This window comes from Gallus gallus, chromosome 1 (assembly GCF_016699485.2).
Source record: "Gallus gallus isolate bGalGal1 chromosome 1, bGalGal1.mat.broiler.GRCg7b, whole genome shotgun sequence".
Taxonomy (NCBI): domain Eukaryota; kingdom Metazoa; phylum Chordata; class Aves; order Galliformes; family Phasianidae; genus Gallus; species Gallus gallus.
In genome coordinates this window covers 114442706-114465261 of record NC_052532.1, presented here as the reverse complement: position 1 = coordinate 114465261, position 22556 = coordinate 114442706, and the positions used below count along the sequence as shown (strand labels likewise).

The 22556-nt window shown below is 36.1% G+C and overlaps 1 protein-coding gene across 2 annotated transcripts in view; it reads left to right on the top strand.

Annotated features, from left to right (window-relative positions):
* Positions 1 to 22556, top strand: part of LOC101748044 (maestro heat-like repeat-containing protein family member 2B) — a 50253-nt gene that overhangs the window by 5204 nt on the left and 22493 nt on the right. Inside the window, exons 2-4 of one of the 2 annotated variants that reach the window (XM_040649734.1) lie at positions 606 to 6027; positions 15716 to 15898; positions 21191 to 22264. In XM_040649734.1, coding sequence (XP_040505668.1) covers positions 22230 to 22264 — 35 coding nt within the window. In that variant the 5' untranslated portion in view covers positions 606 to 6027; positions 15716 to 15898; positions 21191 to 22229. Of the gene's footprint in view, positions 1 to 605; positions 6028 to 9171; positions 12385 to 15715; positions 22265 to 22556 lie in introns of those variants that run through there. The other variant, XM_046903152.1, reaches the window with a different exon arrangement.

The following is a 22556-nucleotide window of genomic DNA, read 5'->3' as shown; positions in this document are numbered from 1 at the left end:
TCTCTAATGCACTCTAAACCTAGGATTTTCTGCTCTTGTAGGATAAAGGTTAGGTTCCTTAGTAATCCTTCAGTTTAAGTCGAAGCAGTTATCCACACTGTAGGGCCACAAGTGGATTTTTATTGGTATTTTTCCCAGATCTACAGCCACCAGTTACCAAGAGGGATTAACCAAATACTACTAAATACCAGCTGCTATTAAATAGATATAACGGGAGAGCTTTAGATATCTGGCAAGGCTGTGTTAGTTAATTAATACTGTAGTCAGTGAATATTCATTCAGTAGGTCTGTTTATATTGCTGGAGTTTTGATATCTATGTTTTCTTTAAACAATTCATATGTGCTACTGGAAATGTCCAGATTCATACTTAAAAAAAAAAAAAAAAAAAACTATTCACCCTTCTCCAACACTTTTAGACATCTTTAAAGCAATGCTATTTTACTATTTATCTGGTTTCGAAGGAAATGTTTTAACTGTTTTTCGACTCATGGGTGAATGTGAGCATTGGTAAGGGTATTATTTTTCTAGTTCAAGTGTAAAGCTTTTTCAACTGCAGCTTGATTTAGCTTTAAAACATTGTGCCTTTTCTTGTGCTCTCTTCCAGGTGCTTGTTAGTACTGCTCAAGTTGGAGAAGCCCTCATCCTTGGGATGTTGAACTGGCAGGGAGCATAATGCCTGCTAATATTGCCTCTGAGGCTGTAATTTATAATTTTTGTTTTTGAATTAACTTACTAGACTAGGAGAAGGATCCAAGTCAAGTGGTAAATGTCAGTTGGAGAGCCAAGACAGCCTGGATCTTTTAGAAACATGACAGTATTTCCTGGCTTCAAGATACGCTGGGAAATTTGAAGATATGGCACATATAAAAAGCTTTTTAAGGTTTAAATGTATGCATTTCATACTGCAGGGAGTAATCTGTTTTGTGGTTAATGCAAGTCCATTGGCAGAGAATCGTAATCTGTTTGCTATAGAGTATCACTTTTCACAGGACAGTGTCCTACTTAGTCAATCCCAATTTAGGAATTAGTTACTTAATCATCTCTCCCAACTACTGATTTCTAAGATTAAGACTTGCAACTACTTTTTTAGTGACAACTGTTATATCTTATGAAAACAGCTTTTGTATGCGTTTGACACCTTTAGCCTCAATCCATTGTGCTAATAAAGGGAGATTAATCGTTCATTATTTAACAGCTCTGCTATGGTTATCTCAACATTCTTTAAGTGAAAACATGTCTATTAATCAGAACGGGGACTCAGTAAATTAAAAGAGAAAACATAAAGAGCAACTGATATCAGAAGAGCTGCAGTCTTTTCTACACTTTTTGCATGACATAATCATAGCACAGTCACATTTTGTTACAGACTCCAAATGTGCTTCATCTTCACCTTTCTGTCTCCATGACCTGGAGACAATGGAAATCAGCACCTTGACCTCTCTGTTTAAAATTCCTAGCGCATGCTGGAAAAGAATGCTTTTATTTTCCTGGTTAATTAGCAATTGGACAGAAAAACTGGGAGACTGTAAGCATTATGAATAACAATTAATGTAGCAGAAATATGTATATTTATATAAATGTACATAAAAACCTAAGAAAACAATATATTTTCTATAAATTTTGCAGCTGAATTTTGATTCAGTTTATCCAATCCTCTGTTATTCAGAGGATTATACACTGATTAAATCATTATCCATTTGGGACAATGTAATGAAAATACACCACTAGTAAACTTGCAGAAAGGAAAATATTACAAATTATAAACTGAGCACAGCTGGGAAACATCCTAATGGGAGCAATTATTTCAATATTATGAGACCTTATGGTGGCCCTCCACTCCCTAAAGAAGGACTACAAGAAAGCTGAAGAGGGACTCTCAGGGACACTAGTGGTAGGACAAGGGATAATGGTTTTAAATGAAAGAGAATAGGTTTAGATTAGGCATTAGGAAGAAATTCTTTACTGTGACAATGGTGCAGCACTGGCTCAGACTGCCCAGAGAAGCTGTGGTAGTCCCTTTCCTGGAGATGTTCAAGGCTAGATTGGATAGGATCCTAGGCAACTTGATCTAGTGGAAGGTATCTCTGCCTGTGGCATGGAGGTGAAACTATGGTTTTTAAGGTCCCTTCCAACCAAAACCATTCTGTGATTCTACAGTTCTGTTCAAGACAGGAGATTACAAAAAGCAGTATCACCTACCTTCATTAGAAAACTCTTGCTCGCAAGTCTTGCCTGAGAAATGGGTGGTAACAGTGATTGATATATCAAAGTTGCAAACACCATAATTAATGTGAGTGACATATCTCTAGACTGCAGGGAATCAGCTGCTGATAAAGATGTTTTGTCCTGTAGGAGATGGTAACTGAGATAGGGGCTTTGAATGAATACTTTCCTCAAGGCATTCAGTATCACTGTGTTAAGTACAATTCCCTTGCCAGACAGCCTTTCACATAACCTCTTTTATGCTTCCAATCATAGTCATCAGAAACTAGTAGTGGTACTGAGGGGAATATATCATATTAATTCAGATGCTCATCACCTAATATCTCAATATATATATATCTCAATATATATCTCAATATACATTTAAATGGGTTCATGATCCTTAGCAACATAGCTTTGCTAATGTGAATATCTTTTCATGTTTGTTTTGTAAATGGTTAAAGAAAATTTTAACAGGTAAACATCATAGGCAGTGATGTTACTAATCTGCTTGGATTAGTGTCCCTACAAAACTATCATATCAAAAGCCAAGCTTTACTGCATATAGTACTGTCATTTTCTTTCCTGTAGTATGTCCTTCTACTGAGTGATAATGTATCTCAGATTGCCTCAGTAGGTGTATTCCAGCAAAATTAAATAGATATCTGAGTACCTAGGTTATCTGTATTCTTTCACATCTTTTTTTGATAACCACTGCTGTGACATAGCCTGAATAAGGACTGATTCTTTCTTAAGTATATTACATAAAATGAATGTACACCTGAGGAAACACTGCTGGAAATTAATGTTTAAAAAAGGAAAAGAAAAACTTAATCAAGAGGAAAAAATTACTCTCTCTGATTCAAGGATACATAAAAATCTCAAATAACTGGAATCTTAAGCAGTATTTTGTATGCAACACTTCTTCTAAGTCCTGCCAGATAATGATTTTTAACCTTAGTTAAAAGTCTAATCTACCTGGTTTTTTTTGTCTTTCCCTAGAAGCATAAATATCAAAATACACATATGTTGTCTCAAAAGTAATTCCTCCTATTTATTTCTGTGGAAACTACAACAGATACAAAGAGCATGATAACACTGCTTGATAGAGCAAATTCTCAGCTACAAAACACTAATTTTCATCATATTCAACATCATTAGTTATGTATTTTCGCCAGTGGTGAACAAGAGCCTTCATACTGTGCTCGTAAAAATCTGTGCCAGTGGAGATGACTGTTGTGCATGGCCACCCAAAACCTGGCTCGTCTTTCACATCACTATCACTGCTGGAACACACCATCCATCACCTCACTGTGCTCACATCCACTCTTTGATCTTTGTAAACGTTCAGCAAGAGTCAATAAATGTCAATGAGTTCAATTATTCCACATGGAGGAATTCAGTTCCATACCTTTTCTTCATGTGCACGTTCATGTCAGGTGCCATTGTGTCAGTCTGACTCTGCTGTCATCTGTTGTACAGCAACAAAACGTGACAGGTTATTGGTGGGGAAGTTCAACCTCTACTTCTAAACCCATGATGTCAGAGGTTAGACATACTAAAATAGAAAACATTACTTTTGGAGCAGCCCCTGTAGTATATCTGTGGGTAGCCATTCATGTTAAGTATCACAGAATCATAGAATGGCCTGGGTTGAAAAGGACCACAAGAGCCACATCCAGCCTGGCCTTGAATGCCTCCAGGGATAGGGCATCCACAACTTCTTTGGGCAACCTGTTCCAGTGCGTCACCTGTTTTGATACAGGAAATAATTTCCTGGCTAGAAATGTACTTTATTTCAAACACAGACCAACATAAAATGCTTCCAGTTCTTCAAAGAATCTCAGAAAGCTCACAACGATGACACTACTTTGTGTATTTGCATGTGTGAGAAACAGTCTAGTGATATAAACAAGACTAGCATGGACCATGGATCACTGCATGTTGTCCCATGGTATTGAATTTATTCTGCTCCTTATATCAAACGCAGCACCCACTGGATTGCAGTTAGGGGAGGAAGGAGAATGAGTGGAGGAGTTGGAACTGGCAGATTAAGTGAAACAGTAGCTTGGAGTAGTCCTTTCCATGTTATCTCCTGTGGTAGAGTTGCTCTTCACAGTTGAGTTGTGAAAGAATATCTTTTTGGCTTTACTTCTTAAGGGTGAGGAAAAAAAATAGCTGTTAAACCTGCTTTGTTGGCCTCTTTCTTTTTTATTCATTCATTTCATCCCACTGGAAGAAGGATGAGAGAAAGAAACAGCTGGGACCATGCATCCATTTCTACCCTGCATTTTGGCATGGCAGATTTCAGATTTTGTGAGTGCTTTTGGCAATCACACACTTAATCTCTGAAGCCCAGAACAAAATCTGCAATGACTTTCAACTTCGATTTGTGAAGGTGTGCTCAGGCACACATTAAAGGTGCCCTCAGCTGGTTCATCCTACACAGGGAGAATAGAGTAATACTGTGGAAGGAAGAGGGAGGCAAACTAGTGAATAGAAAAGAGGGAAGAAAAGATCTAAAGCTAGTTCAGTGCAACTCAGGGTTGAACAGATTTATAACACAAGTACATTGAATCTCTCAGCTACTCAGAGCTTTGTATTTGGTTCCACTGTCTATAATGTTTACTTTAGAGAGATTGGATTATTTCCCGTGTTTCCTAACAATTTGATGCTTAACATATATTTCAGTGAAGATAAACACACCAGATCCAACTCTTTTTTATTAGTAACTAATATGAATTCTGTAGATCTTATTCATGTTTACACCATGGCAGTGAACAAATTATGACAGCAGTGACCGCAGGTTAACAAGCTTGTGTGCTCCAAATGACTGAGTACAGTAGGTTACAGAAGCTGCTGGAGGTGACTTAAATTTCTCTTTTAATGTGAAGAATAAAATTTCTGTTTTCTGCCAACAGATATGACACTGGTTCCCTGTATTTTTAATCCTGTTACCTGAAGGTGAATGTCTGGAAGAGGCAATGTTTGCTTTTTCTTCTTCTTGTTGCAGAGACCAGCCACAGAGCTGCTTCATAATAATACACACAGAGTCTCTAAATCACTTACAGTAATCTTGCAAGCATTAAAAGCAGCAATTTTTCCACTGGTCTAACATTATGCTGTTTCCAGAAATTCTTAATACTGGAAATCAGAGGCCAGATGGAATCTAATGGCAGAACTGGCTATGGTAGAACAGGGAAGCACTGAATTCCCACCTCTGCACTGGGTAAAATTGATTACCCATAATCTGTTCATGCCAGGCACCGCTGACACAAGACAACATTATAGGAAGATAGGAGCTGAGGGAAGGAAATCACTTCCCTGAAGTTGTATGAATCTTAATGAGCTGCTATATACTTAAAGTTAAGTCTGTCTGGTGGGCATGGAAGTATCAAAGGCAACATTATCCTAACATAGTCTTCATTATTTTGTGAGAGGCTCCTGCATGCTTGCAGCTAGGTAATGTGTCTGCTCGGATCTGAACTTCAGCAAGGAAACTTGAGTTTCTCTTGGGTAATCACAGAGAAGATATTATAGATGCTGTGATAATATGTGTACACTTCAGTGAGTTAAAAACTGCTGAATTACTATCTCTCCATTTTCAAACCAGACTATAGAACAGACTGCTGGAACTGAATGGAAGGAGCACTTCAGGGGGAAAAAGAGAGAGAGAAGGAGAGTGAGAGAGATTAGGATAATAATGATTGTGGAAATGAACCTGAATAGCAGAATCCTCAAGTAGCACACATTGAAAATAATGGCAATGGCAATGAAACTGAGAGTAGAAATGCCAGCAAGGAAAATGAGCAAAAAAGAAAGAGGTAAGAAGGCAAGAAGGCTGAAAAAACATGTGTGGAAATTGTGGCAAAGTCATTGATTGGTAAATTAAGTATCTATTGGACATCAGTGGGTATGGAAATTACTAATGAAATTACTGGTTTGTTTATGCATACTGAACTGAATTACAATCACAAAAACGTTTGCAATTTACTTAATGCAAGTGCAGAAATTCCCTTTCTTGTTAACTCCACAAAAATCAGCAGACATCCAAATCAAGAAGGTAAAAAAGGATTAATGATCTGCACTCAGAATGTTGCTTATATGCCAGTGGTTTTTTTTCCCCTCTGAACAGAAATATAACGTATTCTAGATGTCACAGTTTTTCATATGTTCATGCTAATTGCACTACATTCTGCACTGGAAAAAGTTGCTGGAAAACCTCATCCAAGATGCATTTTTCAGTAAGTAAGACTTAGATAAGCTCTATCTTAGAAAATCCCCCAAATCAGAAAGTAATCCAGAGAACTTGAAAGATCCATGCAGAAATAATTTGCTCGTTGGCTTTTTTTTTCCCTATAAATCCCTGAGATGATATAGTCGAGGGAAGTGGACTATAAACTAGAAGAAAAGACTGCCAGAAAAAGCCAAGCCAATAACACAGGAGGGAAAGAAAGCATATCTAATTTTTTTGCAGTCCTAAATTAATCTTAATATGGTTACTGAGATGTGAAATCACTCTGCTGGTATCTGTCTATACATCCCCCTGGTTTGGCTCATATCCATCCCTGATAGCTCTTTCTGAAAGGACTTGTGTTTTCATTTAGTGTTTGTAAAGGATTCTCAAAGTGACTTTCAGATCATGAGTGTGGGCTCCTAGAGGATGCTGAGAATTTGAATGAAAAAATTTTAGTAATAATGCTAATTGTGGTATAAATAAATAATGTTCCAATGTTAGAACACTTAAAGAAATACTCAGGCTATATTTAAAAGATAAAAAAACTAATTTTCTTTAGATCTGGCTTCTTAGAAGATCAGCATCTCTATAGGAGAGCTGTAGAGAAGACCAAGTTAGACTGTATTACGTGAATATGCCCTATTTTATCACTCTAGAAACGCCTAAATAAAAAATAAAATTCCAAATTCTAAAAACACTGTACTTAAGCATTATATTTATAAGGCAACTCTCACATAAATATGAGGACTGCTCCGAAAGTAATACCTCCATTTTATTATGTTGACTCACAATATCAGAGGTGGATGGTGGTGGTATGACAGTAGACGATGAACATTCATGCCAATATTCCGTTACATGTTGTTGTCATATGACAGATGGCAGCAGAGGGGCAGTCTGACAAACTGACATCTGATGTGGAAGTGAATAGGAAGCAAAGGTGAGTGGCTGAAGTCCTCCATGACCCACTGTTGCAGTCACCACTGCTGAAATGTACCACCAACTGCCTCACTGTGCTCACATTCACTCTTCGGTCTCTGCAAACATCCACCAAGTGTCAATAAATGTAAATGGGTGCCATTTTTTCCACATGGAGGAACTCAGTGATACAACTTTGCTTCATAATGATGGAAAGGTTCATCCTCACTGTCATAACACCAACTTCCACCTTTGATAACATAATAAAATAGGAGGCATTACTTTCGGATCAGCCCTCATGTATGCCAAGTCCTTGCTACAGCAGTAGCACTACCATTTTATGCAGTCAAGTTTGTGAAAGTTTTCCAAGGGTCTTTAGTGTGTTTTACTGAAATAGAAACTAGTGAATACAGAGTCAGAGTTCTCGTAGTTAACAACACAGAATAGGTAAACCTGTTTAACCAGTGCTACTTGATGCCTGAGAATTCGCATATAAGTTGTGTAGAAAGATGGTGATCCAGTAACTGGAGAATATACAAATTTATCAGTGAAAAGCACTGTGAAGACCATTCCCTGAGAATGTTAAAAGTGCTTTCAATTTAGAGATAATGAAGCTGCAACCAGGCAATACTATCTGGAGGAATTAAGGTCTCCACATTTTTAGAGTATAAATCCAGACAATGTCAGCCCCCAGGTTTTTTCAAGACTAAGACAAAATCAATTTTTCAAGGAAAATTCTAGTGTTTGTTTTCTTTGTGTCAGTCTTTTGATTTTCTTGTTGGTAGATAAATCCTTTGGTCAGTAGTATTGACCCGTGCATCACAGAAACACATTAACAGTATACACTACCTTCCAGCTCTTCAATCTGGGCACCAGTGAAGTCTGTGATATATAGTATTTAAAGGCAGACTCAAAAAATTAAAGAAAGAGAGATGGCCAATCTTTCTTATGACGGAGATTTTATAGCTTCTATTTCATTTCTCTGCTTGACCTGTGATCTCTCTTTTAAATTTTCTATCTCTAGACCAAACAAAACCATAATTCATAAACTGTATGAGAGACAGTGTCTTGACATCAGATACTTAAAAGCCCACTTACGTGTCTCATATCAGTTAAGATGGATTTTAAAATTATATTTATTAAAGTCCTAGACCATATTTTTAAATTAATCTATTTGAATATCCTACCAGATTCACATACAGTATACAGTTACAATATGCAAACAGGACAGTGGAGATTTTTATAAAGATTGACTTGTAGGATCTCAACAAACACTTTCTATTATGGTTTTGATTTTATCTAACACAATTCCTGGATATTTTAATTAGGCATATAGGTTAAAACCGAACAAACAGTTTACCTTCTTCTTTTTTTTTTTTTTTTTTGTGATGCAATATCTTCTAAAGGCCAGAAAGCCAGCCAGACTTCACAACGTGTTGTAAAAATTGCCAGCAAAATAAGACATGCCAGATCAAAGACTAACATACTCAGACCTAAATATAGTCCTACACAGAGCAGAAGGCTGTAAGTTCCAGCATCTCTGTTGCTGATACAATCAACATAGTGGAACTTCCCTTCCAAACCATAAGATTTGAAGAGACCTGTATTTGATTTTCAAATGTCTGTCAGAGATTTAATTACAGTGGACATTCCTAGCATCTTACAACATTATCATTAGGGCATTAACATTTTTCTTTGGTGCTCCAATCCAGCATAACTCTGGATTAGACTGAACTGTTTCTCTTACCTTCCAGGTTTTTGTTTGTTTTAATCATGCAGGTTTGAGCAGAGCAGACTATCAAAACATCAACTATTTCTTTCCCCCTCTCACCTGTGAATAAACAAAATTCAGATTTCCTTCTGTTTTTTTTTTCTTTGTGGAACCTGTTTTTTTTTTTATTTTTTATTTTTTATTTTTTTCCTCTTTTGAGAAATTCCTGCAGTGCAAAAGTATAAGAACAATTTCATGAGCACCAACTGTTATTAAGATGGGTTTCTCAAGGCACTCATCTTTTGAAGTCTCTGTTTAGTAGCCCATATTGCAGGTTTTCCACGTGAGTAACACAAATATGTAATCTCTTCCTTATCTGGTCACCCATTTTCACAAAACTTATAAAACTTAGTGCATCTGAGATCATCAGATTTGGTAGGAACTGGCTGTTGAATCCAACTTGTAAGACAAAGCTAATACAGTGACTATGCAAGCTTCTTCCCTTGGGAAATACATTAGCAAATACAAACATAAGTTGTCCTCAGGTCTAAGATATTCTCACTTTTCAAGTACCAAGGTAAAAATAGCCAGAACATGCACATACATGCATACACAAAAGAAATTCTGCATATTGTCTTCCCTTACCTAGCACAGCTAGACCTTAGCAGCTCAATGTTATTTCATTTTGTATTACATTAGCTGAACCCTCTGGAGCTTAATGCCAGTCAAAGGACCTCCACCTGGAAGCAGCAGGGGGTTCATAGCTCAGATACTGTGCTCACCTTGCTCACATCTGACTGGTTAGCTTAGTTGCTGAAGAAATTGATTATTCTTTTTGTTCAGTGAAAAGACTGTGGGTAACCTTAAGTTTGGGCCATTCTATTATTTTTAGCCTGGTTTCCTAAGAAAACAAATACCACAGTGTCTTTCAGCATCCTGATAATAGCCTGCACAGTCCATCTCTAGAGTCATGGTAGTATAGGGACCTGGTTCTCTCTGTGGCTTGTATTAATCAACCACTATGACCATAAAGCTGGCTTTAACTCCCATTTTTATAACTCTTCCCCCCACTGTGCTCTGATTGCTTCAGCTTTTTGGCATAACTCAGCATGACCTGCCAGATGGCTTGTTCACAAAGAGAATTTCCTCTATATCTTCAGTCAGCTTTTGAGATTTTTCCAAGAATTGTGTTTTAGTTCTGGATATTTCTGTGTCCTTCCTGTTCACTTTTTGTATTTTCCAAAAAACCCACTGCAAAAATACACATCTATTCTTCATTAGTTCTATCCCCCTCTCACCCCTCCCAAACAAAATGCAATGCAATATTTTACATCATTCAGGTTACATAAGCAAAAAAATGGTCTCTTTTGCAGTCAGTCAATATGTATCTCTTTCTGAAAGGCATTAGTAATTAAGAGTTGTAAAAACTTTGATATGTTCAAACATGTTTCTTCAAAGAAAAGTAAATCATTTTTTTTCTAGAAAATTTAAGAAATGCTTATACTGCTGTCAGAATTTCTGCCTGCATTTCCTTAGATCTCACTTCATGCTAAAGACTCTTCCTCTTTATTTTTTGAAAAGTCCCAGTCTCCTTTAGGTTTTGCAGATGTTTTTCATGATTGGAAAGGGATATTTGTAGGTTTTTGTTAATAGTCACAGGGGTTGTTATTATTGTTTCGAGTTCAGTATCAAAATATGGATTTTGAAGGTTTTCTTTTTTTCTTTTTTTAATATTATTGAAGATACTTTATCTTCTCAGATTCAATTATCAAACATGTACACATGATGAATGTAGAAGAGGGAGAAAGTTAATACGAAGACAACTGGAAGAGGATCTTAAAATTTGTGTGTTTCCATGGTTTAGTTCACAAGAAACCCCAGTCTTTCATATTCCCTGAGCTTCCACTCAAATCTGCACTATTTTAGATTTTCCTAGAGAGGATAGGGGAGTAGAAATGTAGAATGAATCATAAAATCACAGAATCATGGAATGGTTTGAGTGAGGGGATCTTAAAGACCAGACATTTCCAACCTCCCTGCTGTGGGCAGGGTTGCTACGCACTTGATCAGGCTGCCCAGGACCCCATCCAGCCTGGCCTTGAATGCCTTCACTCATCACCCAGACTGTATTTATGCTTGTCTTTTCCCTGACCTAGGTGCAGGACCTTGCACTTGGCCTAGTTGAACTTACTTGAGGTTCACATCGGCTCATCTCTCAAGTCTATCAAGGTCCATCGATATCCCTTCCCTCCAGAATATCAACAGCACCACACAGCTTGGTGTCATCCACAAACTTGCTGAGAGTGTACTCAGTCCCACAGTCTACACTACCAACAAAGATGTTAAATAATACCAGTCTCAATACTGACCCCAGCGTGAAACTACTTATCACTAGTTTCCTCCTGGACATCAAACCACTGACTCCAAAGCTTGGAATGCAGCTGTCCAGCCAGTTCCTTATCCACTGGGTGTTCTGTCCATCGGATCCATGTCTCTCTGGTTTAGAGATGAGGATGTTATGTGGGACAGCATCAGTGATGTTTTGCAATAGATCTCATTGATCTTTCAGAAAATTCACATTTAATTTTGTTAGGTACTTCTTTCTTTTTTAGAAGACAGGCATCATGAAATAATTGGTGGAAGAGAGGAGCTGAAAATATAATTTATACTTAGGTTGGAGTTCTGCAGATCAACAGCATTATCTGAATTATCTCCATTTTAAATAATAATGATAATTAATCACACATCTAGTAAGCAAAAATTGATGTGGAAATTACTCTTTCAAAAAAGTATTAATAATAGTGTCTGACAGTCATAAAGGAGGCTCAAAATCACAAAAGTTGGAGTGAATTCTTAGTCTTTAACTACTGATGTGTTATTATATGATTCCATATAATATTTATTCACATATGTCCATTTTTTACATTATCAAGCTATAATTTTACTTAAAGGAAAATTTTCTCCCTTTCCTTAAGGGAGAAAATTAATATTACTTCTGAAACTGAAAATGCGTCTTACAGCTTACAAATTACAACTATGGATATTACATCAAAAATGGTTGCTGCTTTGCCAATATCTTGCTTGATCCCTTGGGACACAAACAGATGTCATAAAGACTTTTAAATATAGACTGTATGCTGCAGAGCCCATTGTACCCTTGTTCTAACTGTTGGGGTCTCACTCACTGGGTTTCTTGTTTCAAAAAAATGCCTGGAGGCAGAAATAAATAATACAAAACTTTCCTTGCTTCAGGAAGTCCATTGGGAATGTAAACCTTTTGCTTGAGGAGCCATGAATGGTTTCAGTGTGGTAAGGGGGGTAAGGGGTAATCTTTTCTCTTTTCTCTAATGCAGTTACAAAAACTATTTCTTGTCTATGTCTAGGCCTGGTACATTCCTGAAAAAAACATCTAGGCTTTATCAAATTTTGCAGGCTATATATCAGTTTTCAATAGGAAAACTGGTAAATGTTGGCTTCAGTAGTCTAAGCAGTCATAAATAAGAACAAAACTTTAAGATAATTCTGTCTGCTCAATTTAGAATGTTGTGTTTTTTTTTTGTTGTTGTGTTTCTTTTTTTGTTTTGTTTTGTTTTGCTCTAAAGCCATCATTTTAGAAACTCATTTTTTTAGAATAAAGAAAAACAACAGCTGAAAACAGTAAATACACCTAGAAGAAACACAATTAGGAAGATGTTAGAGAGGCTGAAAAGGATAGTAGTGTTTCTTTTCCATACCTAAAATATGCACTGTGAAGATTTGCTCCCTTCTCCAAACATACAACTATTCTCACCATTTGTATAGCTTGTGTACACCAATACCCAAATAGATATGCACAGACAATTCATTTACAATATTGATATTAAAGAAAAAAAAATCAGTTTTGAAAATTCTGTGTTTCTTCTATGCAACATTACACCAGTAAACAAGTTAATAATGTTAAATAAGATCTGGGGTGATGGGAAAGAGTTTGAACTGAAAAGGAGCATGCAAAATTGGTTATGTCTGCTTTAATTTGGCAAACATATTTGCTTTTTCTGATCTAAAGAAAATCCATACATTAAAATGTGATCCTTCACAGATGTAGAGGAAGCAATTATACATATGGCTGCTGTCTGTGTGAGTATCCATATTTACATCCACAAAAGAACAGTCATCTGCTAACAAGAATGCTTGTCATTTGTCATTAACCTGCCTAAAAAGCTTGTATATTTCTAGCATTAGAAACAAAACTGATCTTGTAAATTTGAAGAACCGACTCTAGATGATTAGGAGTAAATTTGGTTCAGAATTAGGTATGAGCCTGTCCTGCTTGAACTCCAAACTAGGCAAAAGCTGGGTAGCCTATTTTCTGCAGTACCCACCTTGAAACAATATGTTCTGCTTCTCAGATCCAAACAAGCTCCAAACGTTAATCTTGACTCCCAGCTTGTCTGAAGGATATGCAAGCTGACCTCCCATCCTCCTGCAAAAGACCTGGAAATGATGTCAGATTGTCTGGTCTAGACATGATGCTAACTGCTCTTTTTTGGGTATTTTTCATTTAATCTGATTTAACACGAGACTTTTTTTGTGTTTAGTATGCCAAATAAAGTTCACCAGCACATTAAGTAATAGCATCAGAATTGCCACATGTCTTTGATGTGTACCCAAGATTATGTTTGTTCTTCTAATGGCAACATGACAGATCTCAGTTGGCATATTGGGCTAATTTATGAAAGGTGTCCTCCATTTGTCTTATATACCTAGCAAGCTTATAGAAAGTGTATGTAATCCAGTGTATGACCTTGATTTTATCTAGAGCACATCAATTTCTGTTACTCCAGTGTGCAAAGTATTCTAGATTAGGTCATTTAATTTTCTAGCTCTGCACTGTATTGTCATTGCTTTCATATTTTGCATCACTAGAATGTTTAATTACTAAATAAAATTTTTTGCCTTTATTAATCAAAAGATTAAGTGTGATGAGATCAATAATGGCCACTTAAAAAGTTTCATTAGTGATCATTTTCCATATTAATAATTTTTTCTAACGTAACTCTTTGTTTTCTACAGTAGATTTCATTAACACTGTGTCAAATGCATTTTTTTTTCCCTGAGAAATAATCTTTTCTTGTAGATAAAGAGAAGCCTTTTCTCCATTATTTGGAAACACTATTGCATCTGGTTAACACTCTCCCAAGAATAGCAAACATATTTGCATGATCAGTGCTAGGAGGTGGTGGTAATGATGGTGGTCTTAGTTAATTTGGATTACACGTGTAATTTGGATTACACGTGTATGTGTAATTTGGATTACACGTAAACATAATCAGTAAAAAAAAAACAAACAAAAAAAACCCACAAAAACCCTTCCAATCCACGTAAGAGTATGAGGAATAGAGGCCATATGAATGAACACTCTAAAAATGGCACTATTCCAATTTTATTTTTGCAGTACCTCATAAATTTGAATCGTGGTGGTTAATTTGTTACCTGTGCAGTCACAAAGGAGACAAGATAAAAAAAAGTCTTTTTGGAAAAAAAAAATCAGTATTTTTCTATATTCTTTATTCAAATATGACATATCCTACCCTGATTCCTTGCAAAAATTCACAAATCATTATTATTGCTCTTATAGTAATAAACCCCAAGAAAGTGGCACTGGGAAAAAAAAAAAAGAGAGAAAAGAGTCTTAATAATAGCAAGAACGAGGGCTAATAAAATTTCCCCTTGTAGATCTGTTATTGTATTTTACCTTTAATCATGTCTCATATTATTCCTCTTCCTGGCTTCTCTCAAATTCAGAGAGACAAATCACCACAGACCTAAATCGGAGGCCCTCTAACAGATTTTTCTTGTGCTTTAGTGAAAATATGGAGTTCAGTCATTAAAGAAAAATAACATGTTAATCTATTTTGCTGGCAAGTCCAACTATAGACCTAAACTTGTGTCGGTGTTGAATATGTCACTCAGAACCTACAGAGCTGATCTATTAATGTAATATATTGCCAGTTCAGGAGAGAAACATGGCAACTGACTCAGACACAAATCTGTATAGCATATAAATGCAAATGTTCTGCTCTTCCATCTTATACCAGCTCTAGTTGTTCTGCGATTTCATAAATGTAAGCAGATTCTTCTTACAGCTTAATCCTCTCTTGGACTCGCTTCACTGACCTTTTCTATAAATTGATCATCTTTCACGGTAGTATGGCATTAATTATTATACCCCTTTCTGCCCACTATACCCAGAAAACAAAACACTATAGAAGCACTAATTACTGCTTTCTAATTAAGACTGAACTGAGGATTTAGCCTCATTGTTATGTATAAAAAAACCAGCATGTGTGTTGCTGAGTGCAGAATGAACTTTCTGATCATTTATATGTAAATCCATTAGTTTAGGAGTAAAAATAATTAAAAATATTGCTTTTAAGAAATTTAACACCTGCTGTACTTCTCCTCTTATCACAGTATCACAGGAGAGATTCTTCAGCATTTCCCTCTTATTAAGTCTCCCTAAAATCATATATAAACCCTTAAAAATCAAATATTTTTTTTCTTCCTTTTAATCCCCTTTTACTGTTGGCTTATTTTATCCAGTCAGCTGCACAAGTAATGTCTTCACCACTGCTGCTGATATCACAGTGACATTCTTTCCCTCTTTCAGAGACCAGAGAGTGCTGTCTTTCCTGAAGGCCACTGAGCACCACCACTCTGGGAAATGACAGAAGGCTGAATGTTTTGGCAATCAAATTTGGGAAGCAGTTTCTGCAAGAGGTCGGTGCTGCCTGAGTTCCCCCAGCAGAAGACACTTTATCCCATTACGAACAAACGGCATTACTTACTGAAGGTAAGAAGCAGCAAAATCTGACCATCAGTGTAATCTGCTTAGATTCAGAAACTTGCTACAGCTGAAACACACAGCAGGAAGGTTGGAGCAGAGAATGAGGACCTGTGGTCACTTCTGGGGTGTGCCACAAGGAGGAGACGACAAGAAAAAGTGAAGCAATATACATCACAGAAGTATCATATCTTCATCTCTGTTAAGTGTTCAGATAGTAGCTTAAAGCACATCTGACCAAGGCATACTGAGTGCCTGCAGCAGGGCAGAAGCCTTCTAAGCAACTCAGTCACACCATGCGCAGAGATGGTGACCAGAAGTGGGATGGGGACAGTGACCAGGGCTTGCTGCAAACCTAGGACCCCTGGGGACATGCTGGTTCCAAGTCTGATGCGGGTGTTCCAGGGCTAAGGGTAGGCCCAGAAGAAGTCCTGGAATCTCTCTAGGAACTGGTCCTGGCCTTGGTCAAAGGCCCCCAGGGTGGCTTCCTGTGCTCTTCCTTCCCATGCTGTATCTTTCCATGCTGCCAGGTCCCGGTTCTTGGCATTACAGATTTGGACCTGGCACAATTTTCCACCTCTTCAAGAGTGTGAAAGATTCTTTAGCGTATGGATGATTTTGCTCACCATGTAATTGAGCTGGTCTGATCACCTCTACGGAGGTGAGAGCTGTATGAAAACAGATGTTCAGTAGTTATCTGGGTGAGGAAAAAGTAAATAAGCAAGGAAAGTTTTGAAAAAGAAGAATCTCAAGGTATTTACTGATACATAGTATTGACAAAGACCTACTGGGAAGCTATATCTGCCAATCAAACTAATTGGATTTAGCAACAAATGATGGATTGAAAATGTATGAAAATAACCATCAGTGTGACTGAAAAGATGAAATGCCAAGGAAATTTACAATAGCAATCTTATCTAGTATGTCAGCCTTTTGTCTGCCTAACCTGTGGTAGAGGGCATCCATTATAAATTTTGGGCTCTACTGACAAGATGGAAATATCAACCACACATAGTCTGCAAGTCCTATTTTGAATAAATGTAACTTCTGATGTAATTGTGGGTAAAAGCTGCAAAAATTATATATGTCAGAATTAGGTTTGTAGCCAATGTTTGTTCTTGTCACAGAAAGTATATCACATACAATGACATTAAAGTACTCAGTCAATGAGATAAACTGTTTTCTCAATGGCTCAGAATTTTCTGAGTTTTACTTTTTTACCATGCCACTGCATATTTGAATGTGTTCTGAGAAAAGGAATATATTAGTATCACTATGAAACTAATTTTATTTTTAAAATAGTAATTATCAATTTTAATGTGGCAACTATTGCACTTTTTTACATTGAGTTACTTGTACAGGTTCATTAGAGCAACTCTAATTATTATGCTCTCTTTTAATCAGAAAATGGAAATGAGAGATATCGTTGTTTCTCTAAGAGAAAAATCATAGCTCAATGATTGTTGAAGTGTTAATCTGAAACAAGTTTGGTTAATTCTCTCTGCATACAAGCCAGTAGGCCTTATTTCTATGATTTGTGATTTCTTAGTAACAATTCTAGATCAGTACAAATTCGAACTCATTTTTACTGAACTTCCAGCTCAATATTATTTTCAGTGTGCCTTCTGTATTATGACTAATCTAGCTTTAAGTTCCTATTTTTCTCATCAGCACTGATTGATTTTTGACAGCACAAGAAGAATTTTTAGAGTTTCACTTAATTACCTCTTTATAACTAAAAGTTCAAGCAAGTATTTCAGGCGTTTGCTATAAAAACTCCCAAACTCCCAATTCTTATTATATTAGTTTTATTTCTTTATGTATTTATTTATTTTTCCAGTGTCTTTTCTCTTCCAGTGTGAAGGAAAATTCCCAAATGACTAGAGGTACAGTGAGCTGTTCACTGAACTGTCATTACACAAAACATTTCTGAATAAAAATGTTTCTTGCTGGAGAACACTTAAAATTGACTTCCATATTTTTGCTAAGAACTTAACATGTTTGTTTTCACTGAATTTAATAATTTCACAGAGGTTACATGCCAGTCCACAAATTGAAGTTTCAGGTGTTCTTACTCTTTTTTAAAAATATTTTCCTTAGCAATATGTTCAAGAAACTATTATTTGATATATTCATCTTATATGTAACATGTTTCTTCGTGAAAATACAGTCATGTATACTATCATGTAGTCAAAGTCAATACTGTGCATATATATATACTATGCATATTATATGCATATGTTTATATGCTGTACTAGACACATATTCATGTATTATATATTTTATAGTTTATTTATATTATATGTAGTATACACATACTGGTGTGGTTACTCCAAAAGTGATGCCTTCTATTTATTTTCAGGGAAATTACAACAGCTACAAAGAGCACAGTAGTACTGTCTTATAGAGTAACTTCTCAGCTACAAAACACTATTTTTCAACATAGTCACCATCATTAGCTATGCTTCAGTTCCAGTCTCCAGTTTGGAATTTTGTGTATGGCTTCGCACTCTTAAAGCAACAGCACCATAGATGATATGTACTGATTTTGACTGGGATAATTTTCTACGTAATAGCTTGTATAGTGCCACGATTTGGATTTGTAATGAGAACAGTGTTGACAATACACCAGTGTTTTAGTTGCTGCTTGCACGGAGCCAAGGGCTTTTTTTACTTTTCATGCTTCCCAGCCAGTGAGGAGGCTGAGGGTACACAAGAAGCTGGGAGGGGCCAAAATCAGGACAGCTGACCCAAACAGATAAAAATGTTATTCAATACCGTATGACTCCCAGCTCAGCAATTAAAACAGAGGGGAAAGAAGGGGCATTTGTTATGGCATTTGTTATTTGTTACGGCATTTGTTTTCCCAAGAAAACATTTATTGGGAAGTGGTTACAGCACCAAACCTGCTGGAGTTCAAGAAAAATTTGGACAGTGCTCTCAGAAATATGGTTTGATTTTTGGGTATTTCTGTATGGAAGCAAGAGGTGGACTTTATGTTTCTTATGGGTCTCTTTCATCTCAGGATGTTCTATTATTTTCTGATTATGTGTGATGAAGCCTTGCTTTCCTGGAAATAACTGAACAACTTCCTGCTGATGGGAGGTAGTGAATCAATTATTTGTTGTGTACACAGCTTTTGCTTTCCCTGTTAAACCGTATTTTTCTCAGCCCACGTTTTCTCACTTTTACCTCTCAGATTCTCTCCTTTTCTCTCAAGGTGGGGAGGGAGGGGGCATGAGTGAGCTGATGTGTGGTGCTTAGGTGCCTACCAGTGTTAAACCACAACACAATAACATTGTGCAGGTGGTAATATATTTACTGATTATAATATGTACATAGTATTTGAATGTCACAATTTATATATCGTTGCTGACCATATCACCAACTGACAGCAAATGAAATGCTATGAGGAAGATAAAAATAGTAAAGACCATAAGGGTGCTGTATCAACCATAATGACACTCTAATGGTACTTGAATGGTGAGCTGCGATTGCCTGTGTCAGACCCACAGTTCAGTTAATGGATATGAAAACTGAAATATCAGTAGTGAATGCTTCAAGAAGATAATTCTAGGCCATGGGCTATGTTGTCACCAAAATTACTGCCAGGTCAGCTGCTGCTGTGTAAGGTGTCAGGATAGTCAAATGTCAAAGGCAGACATAAATGAGCAGCTATTCTTGCAGTTGTCTCTGCTCTTTTGCTTCTCTACGTGCTCTGAAAGAATTTAAGAACATGTTCTACTCAACTTGGTATGAGTTCATCTAAATTTTTCTTGTCATGCATCAGACAATTTTTCCCTTTCATGAACGGTCAGATTTTGGATCTGCAATGAGATCAGAAAGAGACACAGTAAACCACAGGCAAATGTGCTTTATATTTAGTGAGATAGATGGTCTCAATTACCATATCTTGTTTCTTGTTCACTGTATTTTCTACTTACCCTGCTAGACACCTCATATGTTTCTAGGGAGAACATTTTTATTTTTATTTTTTAAATCTTTATTTCAATAAAGAAATTTAAATGATTTTTATAGGAAGAAAGCCAGTATGGTTAAAAAGCATTTTCCAAGGCAAGAATTGAAAAAAATGGCAGTGAAGCAATCCGATATGCTACTGTTACTGAAGGTTTAAACATGAGTTCAAACAGATTATCCTGATTCAATGGTCATACTACTTAAGATTTTGACTAACATCTTGATGTAGCAGAGTTTGATCATGGTGAGAAAGTTTTGTTGTTTTTTTTTCCCTCTAGGCAGTTTGAAGTTTTGCATGAATTTGAAAACTATAGATTGCAGAACAGTTACTTCACTAGTAGTTTCAGGAAAGGAGTTTCCAAGCTACATCTGTATGCGTCTGTATTTAATATAACATTGTTTTTGCCAAAGCATTTTGACTAAGTCTAGCCCACAGAAAATTATATTAGAGTTGTATTTATTAGCATTAGTTTGTAAGTTTTCAATGGTAAATATTAAAAAAAAAAAAAACAACAACAGTATAAGTTCCTGGATATAGCAAGGCTCTACTCCAATGAGAAATTAAGCTGGTTGTGATTTGCAAGTACTCTGTGGTATCTTGGTTCTTCTAGTTATAATTCATTCATCATTGACTGATTTAGGAAAAACAAACAAACAAACAAAAAAAACCCCAAAACCCCCAAACCCCAAAACATTTTATATATTCATTTAAATATATAAATGTTAAAAGATGTATAGTTTTCAAATAATAAGAATAATAATACTTTCATCAGGTGATCTAGCTAGTCTATTATCAGAAAAACAATTGTGCAATAGCAATTAAAGACCTGTTTTAAGAAAATTCATAGATAACTTGCAAAGAAAATGTATTTCTGACTATGGTTTTGATTTATGCCTCTTTTTTCATCAAAACTAATGTTATTTTTTTTCTTTGCACTAAATTTAATGAATGCAAAATTACATAAGTCCTGTATTTTTGTTTGCTTGTTCTGTGGTACTATTTGATGGTTTAACTTATATTTGCTTCTTGTATTTTTGTATTCAGCTACAAGCAGTGATGTGCCTGATTTCATCAAAGGGAACAAAGAGTAAAGAATTTCTACTTGTTTGCTTTCTAATAGCAAAATTTATGCTATTAGAAATAGCATGTACATATATGCTATATATGTTATGCTGCGAAAGGGATCTCTGAAAAGTAAATATTTCAGAAGTCTTCAATGAAACTCACATCAAATATTGATAAAATATTTGCAATGTTCCATCAGGTATCTTCATGCCTTATTTTTCAAGTCTTGAAATCTCTTTTCTTATTTACATCAACAGGAGTTGAATGCTGTGGTATTTCCCAGTGTGCCACATGGCTGCAGAAATGAAAATATCACCTCTTCTAAAATTTGCTTTAAAAATGAATGCACAAACTGCAATCAAAATAGAATCAAAGGAAAAAAGCAAACAAACACAACGAGCTTGATGAATATGGAAAAGGGAGAAATGAAGGAGGTGGTGAAAAGAAACAGCAAGTCATGTAAAGGAAGCTGTAAAAAGTCTCCTGCGATTTAGATTAGGACAGTTCAGGAATTCTTCCATTCTTATTTGAGTTTCTGTGAATTTTACTATCGCTTGCAGATGTGTAGAGCCTGAGATGGGTATGGGAATGTTCCTGAAATACAATCCTTCAGGTAAAAAAATTAAGGAAACAGATGTTCTAAGGCTTTTCCTTCTGTTTTTTGTTAATTAGTTATTAAGTCATGGTTCTGACCGTCCCCACATTTATTGTAACATGTTTTACGTAACTCATCTTCATTTTGAATTAATTTAACAGAATAATTTGGAAGGACCAGAGCTCTAACCAGAGCTCTGCTCTATTATAGTTTAGTAGTATTCAATATTTCATAGCTTTTGCTTTTCAGAAGTTTTCTTCAGAGGATGAAGATGAGAGCTCAGGGGATCAAATAGAATATAGAAGCTCAGCTTCAAGTCAGTCAGAAAAATCCACTAACTATAATCACTGTAGTCATTATTTCTGAAAGTTGGAGAACTCTTCATTAGATGAACAAAATAATAACAAGAGGCAAAACCTGAGAAAATACTCATTATTACTGCTTGTATTACACAGTTGAACACAGAAGTTTTAGCAGTTTAGGCAACTCAGAAACTGGAAAACACACTTTGAAGCCAATTAACTTTTTCTCAATTCTTGGCATTTTATTGATGATCAAATATAATATAGCTATCAGAACTCACTGTCTGAACTGAGAATATCAGGATTCTTTCTGAATCTGATAATTTTTTGCTTGTGACGCCTGAAACTTGACTCTCCAGCAGATCTAGCAGATTTCAGCCTTTCACCTCACTATTAGAGATGGGTTTTATGGCACTATGGAGTTATATCGTGAAGTAAGTTCTTCTCTACTGTATTTTATGGCTTTAAAAATACATGTAATAGAATTTCTATCTTTGAGATATACAACTAGACAGCCAACATTTCATTCAGAGGAAAAATTCCCAAAAATGCTACATTTGAAGCATCATCTAAGGGAATTAGTAATTGGATGTAGAGCAGTTAACTGAACAGTGGTTCATCAAATCTAGATGTATATATAGAGTAGAAATATATACTCTAGACTCTTAGAGAGGCTAGAGTATATATTTCAGAAGAAGGCCTGATGGTAAGAGTGCTGAAGGGCAT